Raw genomic sequence first — 14,826 nt, 5'->3', positions numbered from 1 at the left:
AACAAATAAAAGGTTAGCGGAAAATCTATTCACACGGGCAGCAAACTATTCCGAGCAAAAGGATGAATATCGCCATGCACTCATGCATATACAGCACATTCATTCTTACCTACTAATCAGCAACCTGCCGAATGAGTACAGTCTGCTACTTGATTGGTGGATTTGTCACTTTGTGTGACCTACCTTTGTGGAATGACCAAAAAGTGCATCCATCCTCACTGCAACAGGAATATTCAAAAAAAAGCGTACAGAAAAGGTAAAGTATATAGTATCTGCTGGAAATCCACGATCACATCATCGCATCCCGCCAGGAGGCAGTTGTCTAGAGAACCGCAGCCATCCTCGTCAAACTAAATAGCACTTGTCCCAGTTTTCAAGCCACCTGCGTCCTGCGAGCTAAAGACGAAATAGAAAAACAACCACACTCTGAATTAGCTTTGTGGTGCTTCAGTAGAAGATATAACAAGGTTGGGAAAAAACAGGAAAAGCCTTTGCGCAAGTTTTTTGGGAGCGTCCAGCATCAGATGCCGCCGCGCTGGGACCACTGATGGAGCAAGGCAGTGGGCTGGGCGAGAGCCGACATTTGCCGAAAAGAGCCGAGTGTACCCGGAAGTAAACGAGGCAGCTTCGCGTGTAGCGGTGTGCGGCATCCGCTGTCTTACCCACTCTCTCTGTTTCACTCCCAGGTTTTAAGTGCTTATCTTCACATTTAACCAACCATTAAAGTTACTTTAGCTGCCGGGATGTCTGTTTTATGCTACAACAAGGGATGTGGGCAGCGTTTCGATCCAGAAAACAACCCGGATGGTGAGTAGCTAACGTTGCTTTGTGGGCTAACAAGCTAGCTGATCATCTGGAATGTTCTGCAGGCCCATGCTCGCCAACACGATTCTTAGCAAACTTACTACGAACTGACCCAATTAGTTTTATTTTATTAGTTAGCTTGTCGTGTCGGATAGTTTTTAAAACTCGCGTTTTTGGTTAGAACTAGCAACTTTGCTGTACGTTGTCCTGCCTGTCTACAAATTAAGAGGTAAGGGTTTGTTCTTTCTTTTTAACATTAACATCATTGACCCCAATCAGTGGAACTCTCTAGAAGCTAATTAGCCTTAAACAACGAAATGACACGCTATCTTCTAAACATGATACTTGAAACATGTACTCTGATCATTAATGTAATCTTACTATAATCTGTTGTTTACATTTTTTTAAATTCCATTCCAGTAGGATACAATACACGAAAGATGCCGTATGTTGAAAAACAAGATGTCATTTGACCATTTCTTTTTTGTTCTTGTACAACTGTACTGTATTACACTGAGATATTACACTGAGAGAGCTGACAGCTTGTGTAGGGTCATCATCTTGACTCTTGTCCACGTTTAAAACACATTTTGTTCATGTGGGTGTTGTTGTTTGAAGGGTTTAACTAAGTTGAAATTGTATTTAGATATAAGCATGTGTGTCTCCTTTCCTGTGATTAGAAACGCTGCGTCCAACAGGAGAGCTGGTATTCATTTGCAGATATATTCAGTGCAGGACACGCGCCTAATTTCCATTTTAATTACATGCCACTTTTCATCACAGCAGAGTACATTGGTATTACCTTAAGGGCTGATGGGAAAGGGATGGTTTGAACCATGCTGAAAGGAAATTGTTGCTTCTTAAGGTCACCGAGCCAATTTGCTAGTGTCTCTTTGTTAAACTTGTATTTTCTTGCTGCAGACGGCTGCACGTACCACCCAGGCGTCCCAGTATTCCACGATGCACTGAAGGTAAAACTGCCTTTAAAATGTTGCCTCGTGACCTCTCTCACCTAACGCCTTACACTCCTTCCCCAGGGATGGTCCTGCTGCAAGAGAAGGACCACCGACTTCTCAGACTTCCTCAGCATTGTGGTAAGCTTTTGTTCCACATTCGACCCGGTCGCTCATGTCGTCTGCTAGCGCAGTCTCTCGCTTCAAAGCAGTCGCTCTCTCTCACCCCACAGGGCTGCACTAAAGGCCCCCACAACAAAGAAAAGCCCCCGGAGCCAGTGAAACCAGACGTGACCTCGTCGGCAGAGAGGAAAGACGTGGATGAACAAAAAGCGAAGTTTAGCGAGTACATCATCTCCGCACCGAAGCCCCAGGAGGCCATTTGCAGACCGAGGTTGTACAGTCTGCTATCTTTTTGTCTTAGCTTCAGTCAATACAGTGCATGTCCACATCTCTTGGTCAAAGCAACACACAAACCATTTTAGAGAATGTGTGAAGCAGCAGTGCATTATTGATTGATAATACACACTCACCTACCGCCGTATGTGTGTTTCTTGTGGTGTGGACTTGCTCTGCATCACATGACAAATGCTGATTGTAGCCACGTTTACATGAGGAGTTTTTCTCTTTCCGAATGACCTTTCTGAATAACCTTTCCGAAAGCAATGGTATACATGGAAAGGAATATTCCAAACGCGTGTCTACATGAGCCGCTATAATGAACCAGCATAGTCAATGGGGCATGCGCAGTAAAGCGTAAACACCAACATCACGTGATACCGACTTCCTCGAGTTTTTCTTTCACTTGTTGAAATAACTCTGTATTGCCAGTTTTTCGTTCGTCCAGTCTTGAAATTTAGTTTGAATCAAAAACAAACTTTCCGCAGCATTCCAGTGCCGGTTGCTCGCCTCCATTTTTCAAATTGAAGAACGTCTCAAACTGCATGTTACGTCATATCTCAGCATTCGCTGAAAGAACGCACCCGGGAACAGGAAAAGAAGTTCAATCTTGCTAATATTTTGCAATTAAGCTCGGCACATATTTTATATAGATATATATTTTCTTTTTTAATAAAAGTAGACTTGTGAATGGCGTATAGAAGGGTTTAGATTCTGTTCCACAGATGGCGCTAATGCACACGAAAGCTGCTTGCCAACCGCCAATAAACAACAGAAGAAGAAAAACACCACGAAGAAGAACGCACTCTGACAACTTTCCATTTGAGCGGGTACAAGATACCTCAATCGGATTAGGGAAAGGAATATTCCACCCCTGGGAATCCGATTATATACTCATTGGGATTGGCACTTTTCTTTCGGAATGAGGTGTATACAAAGGTTACATTCTTTCCGCAAATAATCCGAATGGAATTGGAATATTTGGGTCCATGTAAACGTGACTACTGTGGCTGTTGATGACATTAAATCAAATAATACATCCTTGTCTTCTTGTTCTTGAAGCGCTGACGAGCCTCTGGTGAGATTGCACCATAAAGTGTCCGCCTCTCTGAAGCAAGCTCTGGAGAAACTGAAGCTGACTGACGACTCAAATGTGGAGAAACAAGGTGGGAACACAAGTGTTTTTGGTTCTTAGCCAAGTTTCCATCAAGGAGTGCAGAGACTGTGATAGGGAGGCCATCTCGGTGAACCAGGCCTGTCCACAAGTTTTACATTGTTGATACGGCAAAATAGAAGATTTTTTTTATGGCATAAATGTAAAAAAAAAAAACAGTCTCCACATTGTGGCATTAGTACAATGAAACTGTAATATTCTTCTGTAATTTGTTCCAAAAAGTCTGATGAATACTAAATTGTACAAAAAACGAATGAATTTTTCCCATAAGAAATCATGTAAATCCAATGAATCCCTTCCAGAAACCCACAAATCGTAACAAAAATACATTTAATTGAGAATTACCATAATTGTACTTACAGAAAATGATGATAAATAAATATAAATGAAGAATGAAATGGATAAGTGAACATATAAAGTCACTTTTCACTTCTGTTGTCATATGGATAACAGCAACATTAGCTACCTTGGTATCATTTGTCTTTATCCAGTAGGTCACTCGTACGCCATTTTATGACATCTGTACACGTTTTTTTACCTTCTTTATCAAAGTTCAGGCAATCATGACTCCTGTTGGCCCCATGGTGGGTTATTTAGCAGTCACACGCAATAAAAACCAGTGACTCTGCAACGCAAATGGTGCTTTGGACACTCATTTTTGCATAATGATACTTGACAGGGCAACCGGACTAGTTTGTTGGGTGCAATGTTGACAACAAATGTATTTGTTGTTATATGTAAATGTAAATGTTGGGATTAACACACTGGGTGACGCTCACTCAAGTGGGACGTTGACTAGTTTGCTTTGTGCAATGTTTGGTTCTATGAAAAATTAGGACACCTGAGCAATAAATAAAAGCCATCTTTTTAGGTTTTTCTTTGAGACAATTATTTCCGCCAATCAACAGCACCGCCTTTTTTTATTTAACAGAAGAGTGAGTCCACATCGGCCTTGTGACATGACACTAACACTTGACAATGGCTCGTCCTTTATCCTTTAACGTACAGGAAGGGCACTTTGACAGGGACTACTGGGAATTTGCTTCCTTGTTGCTCGTTTGTGTCAGAGTACTTCAGTAAAAGTTTGACATTGATGCTTCCCAATGCTGTCAGTAACTTCTAGAAGCTTTTAGAGGTTTGTGTCAGCGTGTTGACTACTGTCTGCAGAAGAAAACGACGGCAAAGTCAGCATCGGAACGGCTTGTAAAAATGGAGGATGCACTAAAGTAGGTGAAAGTTTTACTGCATTGTCTGTTGTTGGCATGCTTTTCATGTGTGAAGTTTGTAAAGCTCCACCTTAGCAAATTAGCCACCATATTTGAAGCTCAGCTTTCTTGTCTATTAGAGGTATGAAGGCCCCGCAACTGATTCAGAGGTGTGCTTATTCCACTCGGGGTTCCCAATCTTCCATGAAGGGTCAGTATTGTTGACTTCTAACTTTTCTTTTGTTGCCGTGACGGTGACAAATTTTAACTCAGTGTTCTTCTGTCATGTCCAGGATGAAGTACTGGAGCTGCTGCAAGAAGAAAACCTCCGACTTCAACTCTTTCCTCTCCCAGGCGGGATGTACCAAGGGCTCACATTTGTGGAGGAAAGAAGAGGAGGTAGGTGTCAGAAGGAGCGCTCTGGCACCATCTGGTGTTGTAAGGTGAACACTGCGACCAAAGTGGACTTCACTGTGCAATAATGTATTTTTAGGGCAAGAAGGTGGTTCCGTGTCGGTTCGACTGGCATCAGACTGGCTCGCAGGTTATAATCTCTGTCTACGCCAAGAATGGTGTGCCTGAGCTTAGCTACGTGGACGCCAACAGTACCACAGTGAGCGACACCGCACGCTGCTTGAAACAAAACCGCTGTAGCTGCAGAGCTAAAATGCCTTTGTTGTTTTTAGCTCAACATCCACGTGATCTTTGAAAGGGAGAAGGAGTTTGAACAGAAGATCAGCCTGTGGGGAGTAAGTTCATCAAAAATGGACTTGAATGTTGACCGCATGTAAACCTTTACCAACAAAATCATCTCCGCAGGTGATCGACGTGAGCAAGAGCGTGGTCAACATGATGGCGGCTAAGATCGAGATCGCCATGAAGAAGTCCGAAGCCATGTCGTGGGCCCGCCTGGACCTTCCTCCACCCGTGCTGCCACCAAAAGAGGACCAGAAGAAAGAAGAAGACGGCAGTGATGAAGAAAACGAATGACGAGGAGTGACGACGTATAAACTTTTAGCTGAATCCAAGGTGGGACACTTCCAGGGGGAAAAAGTCATCATGGAACTTGCTCGACTTTCCCATCATTCTTTGCTGTCAAAGCACTTCAGCTTGGTGCTCATTTTTGGTCCATGTGTCAGGAATACATCAGTATTTGTTTTTTACATGGCTGAAGATCACATGACCTGCATTGGAGTCACATGTTGGCGAGTGTGACCTCACAGTGCTGGAGGACCATCTTGGCATCGGACATTTCCACTTTGACCTTTAGCCGCTTTGCATTCCAGCCCAGATTTTATGAAAGAAGAATCGATGATTATACTGTCCAACCCACCACAACATGCTTGTATCATCATGTCTTCACGTGTTTGACACTTCTTTATCAATAAAGTCTACTAAGGCCTAAGAGTTCCAAGTTTTTTATGTACCCATGTAATTTTATGTAATGTAACATTAACTTCATGGTTTCAGCTTATTCTCTCTCTCTCTCCTCCAGATGGCAGTAAAGACAACATGCAGGTTTCCACGGGTACTAACATCACCTGAGGACGCTCATTAGAAGTGAGTACTGGAACACTAAGCGCACAAAGTCAGCCAATGTGTCAAAACATTTTAACGGCTTAAGTCCGAGGTGTCAGGCTCACGGCTTTGACAGAAAAATTGCACTGTGTGCAGTTCTTCGAAATGTTACATCATGCTATTAGATATTCCAAGATGTTTACATGACATTCTCACTTCAAGTCTCATTTCAAATCAAGTTATCAGTTGTGTAATATCACAAGGTTCAATTCATATTTCTATATTGACTGTTAAAAGTGGTCCCCGAAGGGCGGCCCTATGGGATCGGTGAGTGTGATTATCCCGTCATTGTCATCTAATGTGGGTTTGTGCTTGCGTGTTTATACAGTCTTATTGACTGTGAAGGCAGCGGGAAGCCCTTTTTAATCAAGGGTGTCAAATTCATTTTCATTGAGGGCCACATTGCATTTATGGCCACCCTCAGAAGGCTGCTTGGAGCTGTCTATATATTTATCCATCCATCCATTTTCTCCGCCGCTTATCCCCACTAACCCAGCTTACTTTGGGCAAGAGGTGGGGTACACCCTGGACTGGTTGCCAGCCAATTGCAGTTGTCAACACACATGAATCTCCTCATGGTGTTATTACACAATTGCCCATGTGATTGATTACAAGTTTAGAAGAACTGCACATAATGTTTCGATCAAAATGAAAGAACAAATACATTTAGAAGGAAAAAGGAGAAGTACATTTTTCACACACATTATTTGCGGGCCTCATAAAATGATGTGGCGGGCCTTGAGTTTGTTGACACCTGTGTTTTTAAAACATGTTCATCCCACACATCTTTATTGTGACATCAACTTGTGTATATGTATATATATATATATATATATATTTTTGGTACAAATGTATTTTTTGAGTTGATCTTGATGGCGCTGAAAGTAAAGCATTTCCTCACATGCTGGCTGTTTGGTAGTTATGGACTTGGCTTACTTCCAAACCGTTCTGCCTAATAAGCGGCTGCCTCTCAGGGAATGCGAATAACCTTTTCCACCGCCACTCACTAAGCTGTCGCCATCCCAGAATGGGTCGCTTGACCCTTAGTGCCGCTGCAGCCACGCTCACCGACACACAGCCTCCACAGAGGCCCGCTAGCAGCAGCCAGGGCCATACGTCCTGCAGCTCCTCCAAGTAGGGACGCATGGCCTCAGACAGACGCTGGGCTGCAGAGGACATGGGAACAAACATTTTGAACATATTCAAAGAAAGTAACATACTTTGTGTTTGCATAAATCTTCAAGACAATTTTGATTGTTTAGTACTGAATACTGAAAAATACTGATAGTTCAAAGGATGATATTTTATCTTTTTTTTTTCCCAAATATTTCTTCTACTTTCTTTCAGCTTCTGGCGTAACCTTTGTGAATTTTCTTCTCCTAATAATATGCCTTTATTCCCATTATATTATAACTTTTACCCCAACCCATTTTTTTCTACCACTTATCCTCACGAGGGTCGCGGGGGGTGCTGGAGCCTATCCCAGCTGTCTTCGGGCGAGAGGCGGGGTACACCCTGGACTGGTCGCCAGCCAATCGCAGGGCACATATAGACAAACAACCATTCACACTCACATTCATACCTATGGACAATTTGGAGTCACCAATTAACCTAGCATGTTTTTGGAATGTGGGAGGAAACCGGAGTACCCGGAGAAAACCCACGCATGCACGGGGAGAACATGCAAACTCCACACAGAGATGGCCGAGGGTGGGACTGAACCCAGGTCTCCTAGCTGTGAGGTCTGCGGCTAACCACTCAACCACCGTGCAGCCTCTCATATTACAACTTATTACAAAAAAAACAAGTATCTTTATCTCAACTCTGTTGGTAAAATCAAATTTGGTCATAATATTAGAAGTTTATTCTCATAAAATTTTGACTTTTCTCCTCATTAGAATATGACAGTTTTCTCTTAATATTTTGACTTTCGTCTTGTAAAATTATACAGTAGCTTAAATTTCCAACTATTTCATCTTGTTTTTTATGTATGTAGTTACATTATACTCTTGTAGTATTATATTATTCCAATATTTTAAATTTGCCCCCAGCCTAACTTTATTTTTTATTTTGCTTTTTGTTGGTTTCTCTAATTGTGACTTAGTAATATTTCAACTTTCAACTATATTTCAACACACCCCACTTTCTACAGTCAACAAAACTACCATATATGTTATTTGTGTCTTGATTGCATGTACACAGTACAAGACAACGTCTTCAGTGAACCTAATATTACTTGAACATTAAAGACAATCAAGGACAGTTCAGTGTTTTCTATTGAACAACAGAGGCGACTTACTGGCATCCAGCAGACGGGAGTACTCATATCCCAGATCTTTGCTGGATGTGAAGTATTCTATGTTTCTGTGCAGGGGCAGGAAGGGAACCATGTAGTACCCACTGTTGTGCCCAATCGGGGCGTTAGAAGATGGATACTGGGATGGGTCGGGCCTATGCCTCCTGAGCCATTCCTCGTAGAGGCTCGCATGGGGGGAGGGGAGGTACACATTAGCATAGTGTCAGCTTGCGTTGGCATTTGTACAATGGTGTGAAAAAGTGTTTGCACTGTTCCTGATTTTTTTAAATGTTTGTCACACTTACATGTTTCAGATCATCAAACAAATTGAGCTTTGGGACTCTAGCAAACCACAGTGAGAGCCATTATCCACAAATGGCCAAAATGAGCAACAGTTGTGAACCTTCCCAGGAGTGGGCACCCAACCAAAATGACTCTAAGAGCGCAGTGCTGACTGATCCAAGAGGTCACCAAAGACCCGATAACAACATCCAAAGAACTGCAGGCCTTACTTGCCTCAGTTAAGGTCAGTGTTCATGACTCCACCATAAGAAAGACACTGGGCAAAAACGGCCTGCGTGGCAGATTTCCAAGACCAAAACCTCTGCTGAACAAAAAGAACATTTTGTGATGATCCCCAAGATCTTTGGGAAAATACTCTGTGGTCTGACGGGACAGAAGTAAAACTTTTTGCAAGGTGTCCCATTACATCTGGCATAAAATTAACAAATTAGCATTTCAGACAAAGAACATCATACCAAGAGTAAAATATGGTGGTGGTAGTGTGATGGCTTGGGGCTCTTTTGCTGCTTCAGGACCTGGAATACTTGCTGTGATAAATGGAACCAGAATTCTGCTGTGTACCAAAAAACGCTGAAGGAGAATGAACTTGGGTTCTGCAGCAGAACAATGATCCAAAACACACCAGCAAGTCCACCTCTGAATGGCTGAAGAAAAAACAAACAAAGACTTTGGAGTCCTGACCTGAATCCTATTGAGATGCTGTGGCATGACCTTAAAAAGGCTTCATGCTAGAAAAGCCTCCAATGTGGCTGAATGACAACAATTCTGCAAAATTCATTGACTAATGTTTAAATTTGCTGCAAGGAAATGAGAAATCAGGAAGGGGACAAACACCTTTCACACCACTATGTGTCTCACCTGTCAACAAAGGCATGGTGCAGAAGGAATATGGGGTCGTTGGCAGAACCCTGCACTGAGGACATGGAGCCGTTCATGAAGACATGGAGGGCAGCATGCATGCCCATACGAGTGCTGTTACCCAATCCTGTCTGGGGGTCCCCGAATCCTACAAGATAACCAGCACACTTGGATTTAAACAGGGTCTTTTTAAGGTTACGAGAGGACTCGTGCCTGTGTAACCTTCCATGGTGTTCCTGAAGCTCATGTTGGCCGTGCGGTCCAAGGGGCCCGTGTCATAGTTGGCCAAGCTTAGGGTGAACGCCACGTCGGCGGAGGTCGGCAGCCGCTCCACCACGTTGCGGTTGTGGTTGCCTGGGTTACGTCGCAACAGACCCTCCGACCTAGCGTCGCACAGGACACCCTGGTTGTTGTAGTCCTGTGCTTGGGAGCACAGCACCTGCTGACACAAAGAGTCCCTGCGTGATCCACTTTACAGAATGTCTCTGGGACATTTTCATTCATGGAAACTGTCAACGTTTTGCCTAATCAAGTTGTTCTTACCCTCCAAGACGAGAAAATAGAACCAGGACTAAGCAAACTGGAGTCCTGGGTGCTGCGGCCCCCCATCAACTCATCCGTGCACACATCACATCCCTGCGCATCCCTCCAGTCCCAGTAGGGAATGGAGAAACTGCCATCCCCTACCAGCTTCCGAATCTCATGCTCCCAATGCAGCAGGTAGACACGATGCCAAGGGAGGAACGCCGGCGCCCAGTGGGCAAAGTCCACATCGGTCCACACGTTGCCCGACCCGCCCAGTAGAGCATCATGGGACACGTAGTAATGCATCCACACGAATATGTCATACACAGACACATTAGCGAACATGGGGTTGGAGCCGTTGTCCATCTCCTGGTAGGTCCCCGTGAGGACCACATAGTCTTTGCTGACCGTCTGTTTGGCCAGATTCAGGTAGGACACCAGTCTGATTCTCTCGCCTCGGGACAAGTGGAATATGTTCCTCCTGAGGGTTTGCCTCCTCTCGTTGCAGTTCGCCCCAATGTAGCCAAACTTGCAGTCCCCACAGTTGAAACCCATGAAGTTTCCTATGCACTGGCAGGTGCGGTTAAAGAAGACCAGTGGCCACTTTTCCCGGTCGTCCACCCCACTGAAGGGATACTGGGGGCCGTCCGGGGCATCCGACACCTCCACATCTTGGCAAAAGCCCCGACCGGAGCTGGCCCCGCATGCCGAGCCGTCCCCTTCCCAGAGTGGGCAGCACTCCTTGGTGAGCAGGGCCTGTCGGGTGGCGCACGGGCGAGGGAATTGTTGGAGGGAGGGCGCCCAAATGAGCGTGAAAGTGATGACAGTGACGCGCCACATCCCCAACCAGCGTGGAAGTCTGAGACTGCCAGGCTTTCATTTGTCAAGTCTTAAAGTCTTCTCTTCCCAAACTCCTCCTTTGTCTTGAGCCGGTCACATGCCGCTTAACCTCGGGGTGAGGCTTAATTCACACGGGCGGGGGGGCCGGGGGCACTTACTCAGCCAGAAATGATAGCATCACACCAAATGTTCGCATTCATCCAAAAAGTGAACTGCGAAAATGTCCTGAGCCTTTCATTGGTGACTTTGTCCTGAAATCAAATACATTTTGCACCATATTCTAGGTTACTTCGATGCGTTATAAGGATCTGCTTTGAGTGCTAAACAACCTAATATGACCCCCCCACCGAACAAGTCATTGAACAAAGACATGTACTGACAAACCCCACAAGACAAGGCAAAAGAAAGATTGTTGTTGCTGGCGTTATGGGACAGCCACGAGACTGCATGAGCGGCACCACAAACACACACAGTATCTTGGGACTAAACATTATTTTATTCAGCCTGGGGGTGGGTGGTATGCCCCCACAGGACACTCCTTGTGCTATTGAAGGAGAAATTGCATGTGTCCAAACGTTTGATTAGTAGCCACGTGAATTTCCACAAACAGAAGGGCTTATTAAGGTTGTATCCCAGCTGCTACCCCAGGCAGAAAACTGCAACCAGTCTATGTAACAATGTTACATTGACTTTTGACTTCAATGCAGTCAATCTCACTTGACTGCATTGAAGGCCTCACTTGACCCATGACTATTATTTTTATTTTGCATATATTGTATATTACAGGCACGGCGGTCTGGTGGTTAGTGCGCAGACCTCACAGCTAGGAGACCAGGGTTCGGTCCCCGCCCTCGGCCATCTCTGTGTGGAGTTTGCATGTTCTCCCCGTGCATGCGTGGGTTTTCTCCGGGTACTCCGGTTTCCTCCCACATTCCAAAAACATGCTAGGTTAATTGGCTCCACTCCAAATTGTCCATAGGTATGAATGTGAGTGTGAATGGTTGTTTGTCTATATGTGCCCTGTGATTGGCTGGCGACCAGTCCGGGGTGTACCCCGCCTCTCGCCCGAAGACAGCTGGGATGGGCTCCAGCACCCCCGCGACCCTCGTGAGGAAAAAGCGGTAGAAAATGAATGAATGAATGTATATTACAAGGGGCTGCAAGTGGTTAGCGCACAGACCTCACAGCTAGTAGACCAAGGAGACCAAGGAGTTCAATTCCACCCTCGGCCATCTCTGTGTGGAGTTTGCATGTTCTCCCCGTGCATGCGTGGGTTTTCTCCGGGTACTCCGGTTTCCTCCCACATTCCAAAAACATGCTAGGCTAATTGGCCACTCCAAATTGTCCATAGGTATGAATGTGAGTGTGAATGGTTGTTTGTCTATATGTGCCCTATTATTGGCTGGCCACCAGTCCAGAGTGTACCGCGCCTCTCACCCGAAGACAGCTGGGATAGGCTCCAGCACCCCTGTGATCCTCATGAGGATAAGCTGTAGAAAATGAATGAATGAATTATTTTACACTCGTCAAAGATCCACTATATGACAGGAGCACACTGCTGTCTGTGTTTTTGTGTTTGTGTTGTGTTTTTCAGGAATAGTATCCTCCCAAGCTTTGAACTGAATTGTCATTCCTGGGCTGGAGTTGTGCCCAGTGGCGTCATTAGGCCTATTTTGAATAATGTTCTTAAGCCCCCCTAAATAATTTGGTATTTTTTATTGAGTTTTTTTATTGATTATAAATTTTTTGCCAAAAAAATCTCTGACAAATTTCATATAATAGGACAAAAGCGTCTAATAGGACAAAAGCGTCCTATTATATGAAATTTGTCAGAGATTTTTTTGGCAAAAAAATTATAATCAATAAAAAAACTCAATAAAAAATACCAAATTATTTAGGGGGGCTTAAGAACATTATTCAAAATAGGCCTAATGACGCCACTGGGCACAACTCCAGCCCAGGAATGACAATTCAGTTCAAAGCTTGGGAGGATACTATTCCTGAAAAACACAACACAAACACAAAAACACAGACAGCAGTGTGCTCCTGTCATATAGTGGATCTTTGATGAGTGTAAAATAATTCATTCATTCATTTTCTACAGCTTATCCTCATGAGGATCACAGGGGTGCTGGAGCCTATTCCAGCTGTCTTCGGGTGAGAGGCTAATAAGCAAGCCAATAGTATCTCTACTAAATCTGTCCAAAAGTGGGAAAGCTATATCCCGCTTCTTGTTCCTTATTTGTTTTTTGGATTTTTTTTAATGTCTACTACATTCATTCATATCCGGTGCATCTCCAGGGGACTACGCCCCCCCGTCCTCAGAACCTAGTGACGTACATGTGACACAAGTCGCTGCCTTTTTGATGGAGGCAACGTAGAGAACACGTGTGACCACTAGAGGGCGCCACAGGAGCAGTATTGTGCTTCCAGTATTAGTCTGAGTATCGAGGGCAAGTGTGTCCAAAGTGCAACCAGTGGTCAATTTGCGGCCCCCGTTGTTTTTTATAGGCCCTGAGCACATTCTAAAAATACAATTTAACAAAAAACAGAAATTAGAAAAAAATCTGTAATTCAATTTACGAGAATAAAATCAAAATGTTTAGAGAAAAAAGTTGTAATCTAATCGCAAAAAGTCAGCATTTTACAAGAATAAAGTAAGATGAGAAAAAATCAAAGTTGTTTGGACTGAAAAGTTTATGGAAAAAGTGAGAATACAGGGAAAAGGTCAAGATATGAGAATAAAGTCATATATCAGAAGAAAGGAAGGAAGTTGAACTAGTTGGAAAAAACAGGTGTAATTTTACAAGAATAAAGTATAAATAAACAAATTCAAATATTAGTCAATGATTACACAAATGAAAACAACATGCAGTTTTTAAATGTGTGGAAAAAGTGATTGCCCCTTAAAGCTAATAACTGGTTGGGCCACCCTTAGCAGCAACAACTGCAATCAAGCATTTGTGATAACTTGCAATGAGTCTCTTCCAGCGCTGTGGAGGAATTTTGGCCCACTCATCTTTGCAGAATTGTTGTCATTCAGCCACATTGGAGGCTTTTCTAGCATAAAGCCTGAAATGTGGTGTTACTTTCACACCTTTAACGACACACACCTTCCAAAAAGTTCCAACTTTTGTCTTGTCAGACCACAGAATATTTTCCCAAAGGTCTTGCGATCATCAAGATGGTTTGGTCTTGGAACTCTGCCATGCAGGCCGTTTTTGCCCAGTGTCTTTCTTTTGGTGGAGTCATGAACACTGACCTTAACTGAGGCAAGTGAGGCCTGCAGTTCTTTGGATGTTGTTGTGGGGTCTTTTGTGACCTCTTGGATGCATTGTCGCTGCATGCGCTCTTGTGGTCAATTCGGTTGGGTGCCCACACCTGGGAAGGTTCACCACTGTTGCATGTTTTCACCATTTGTGGAAAAGTCTGTGCTCGGTTGTGTTGTCATTGACTAATGTTGAAATTTGTTTGATGATCCAAAACATTTCAGTGTGACAATGTGAAATTGTCAGGTGGGTGGCAAACAATATTCAATAACAATATAATTTTCTAAATACGTTCAGTTAACTATCCATATAAAGTATTATTATTTTGTATGTTGATTGTTAAACATTAGTAACTGTTAAGAAGGAAAAGCCTTCTTTCATACTGCTACATGTCATATTTTGTCATGTCATATTTCTGCAGTATAGTAGATATTTACACATTTATACATATATTTATTCACTTAACTGCATAGTGTACGCATAACTTTAGTTTACACTCAACTAGCTAATGAATACATTGTACGCTGTTGTGCGCATCGCCCCACCCACCACTTTTGCTCACCATCATGGCGGACTTTCTGTTCCAATTTAGCGTTCCCATTCGGGTCAATTCACGCATGCG

The 14,826-nt window shown here is 43.7% G+C and overlaps 3 protein-coding genes across 10 annotated transcripts in view; 1 reads left to right on the top strand and 2 right to left on the bottom strand.

Moving 5' to 3' along the window:
* Positions 1 to 539, bottom strand: part of LOC131137960 (protocadherin Fat 3) — an 86,604-nt gene extending 86,065 nt beyond the window's left edge. For 7 of the 8 annotated variants that reach the window (XR_009132008.1, XM_058086455.1, XM_058086457.1 and 4 more), the window contains exon 1: positions 184 to 539. The gene's annotated coding sequence lies outside the window, so the exon portion shown is untranslated. Of the gene's footprint in view, positions 1 to 109 lie in introns of all 8 variants that reach the window. The other variant, XM_058086456.1, reaches the window with a different exon arrangement.
* Positions 540 to 600: 61 nt separating this feature from the next.
* LOC131137962 (cysteine and histidine-rich domain-containing protein 1-like) lies at positions 601 to 5,934 on the top strand. The gene is made up of 11 exons (XM_058086463.1): positions 601 to 807; positions 1,726 to 1,775; positions 1,842 to 1,898; positions 1,991 to 2,151; positions 3,219 to 3,322; positions 4,498 to 4,556; positions 4,676 to 4,746; positions 4,829 to 4,934; positions 5,029 to 5,148; positions 5,222 to 5,284; positions 5,355 to 5,934. Exons 1-11 carry the CDS (start codon positions 744 to 746, stop codon positions 5,523 to 5,525), a joined length of 1,026 nt encoding a protein of 341 aa, XP_057942446.1. The 5' UTR covers positions 601 to 743; the 3' UTR covers positions 5,526 to 5,934.
* Positions 5,935 to 6,877: 943 nt separating this feature from the next.
* Positions 6,878 to 10,936, bottom strand: LOC131137961 (tyrosinase-like). The gene is made up of 5 exons (XM_058086462.1): positions 10,114 to 10,936; positions 9,793 to 10,009; positions 9,571 to 9,718; positions 8,413 to 8,594; positions 6,878 to 7,279 (listed from the first exon to the last, which is right to left on the bottom strand). The coding sequence occupies exons 1-5, from the start codon at positions 10,933 to 10,935 to the stop codon at positions 7,011 to 7,013; spliced, it is 1,638 nt and encodes a 545-aa protein (XP_057942445.1). The 5' UTR covers position 10,936; the 3' UTR covers positions 6,878 to 7,010.
* Positions 10,937 to 14,826: the final 3,890 nt, after the last annotated feature.

Source organism: Doryrhamphus excisus, chromosome 11, assembly GCF_030265055.1.
Source record: "Doryrhamphus excisus isolate RoL2022-K1 chromosome 11, RoL_Dexc_1.0, whole genome shotgun sequence".
Classification (NCBI taxonomy): Eukaryota; Metazoa; Chordata; class Actinopteri; order Syngnathiformes; family Syngnathidae; genus Doryrhamphus; species Doryrhamphus excisus.
This window is presented reverse-complemented; position numbering and strand designations above follow the sequence as displayed.

What these genes read in the sequence shown, in the direction of transcription:
- LOC131137961 (XM_058086462.1), bottom strand. Translation starts at nt 10,935, where the DNA reads ATGTGGCGCGTCACTGTCATCACTTTCACGCTCATTTGGGCGCCCTCC. An exon ending in CTTCAGGAACACCATGGAAG is followed by an intron (nt 9,719 to 9,792) that starts GTTACACAGGCA and finishes GTTATCTTGTAG; the next exon opens with GATTCGGGGACCCCCAGACA. An exon ending in CACCATGCCTTTGTTGACAG is followed by an intron (nt 8,595 to 9,570) that starts GTGAGACACATA and finishes CCCCCATGCGAG; the next exon opens with CCTCTACGAGGAATGGCTCA.
- LOC131137962 (XM_058086463.1), top strand. Translation starts at nt 744, where the DNA reads ATGTCTGTTTTATGCTACAACAAGGGATGTGGGCAGCGTTTCGATCCA. An exon ending in TTCCCAATCTTCCATGAAGG is followed by an intron (nt 4,747 to 4,828) that starts GTCAGTATTGTT and finishes TGTCATGTCCAG; the next exon opens with GATGAAGTACTGGAGCTGCT. An exon ending in TGGACGCCAACAGTACCACA is followed by an intron (nt 5,149 to 5,221) that starts GTGAGCGACACC and finishes TGTTGTTTTTAG; the next exon opens with CTCAACATCCACGTGATCTT.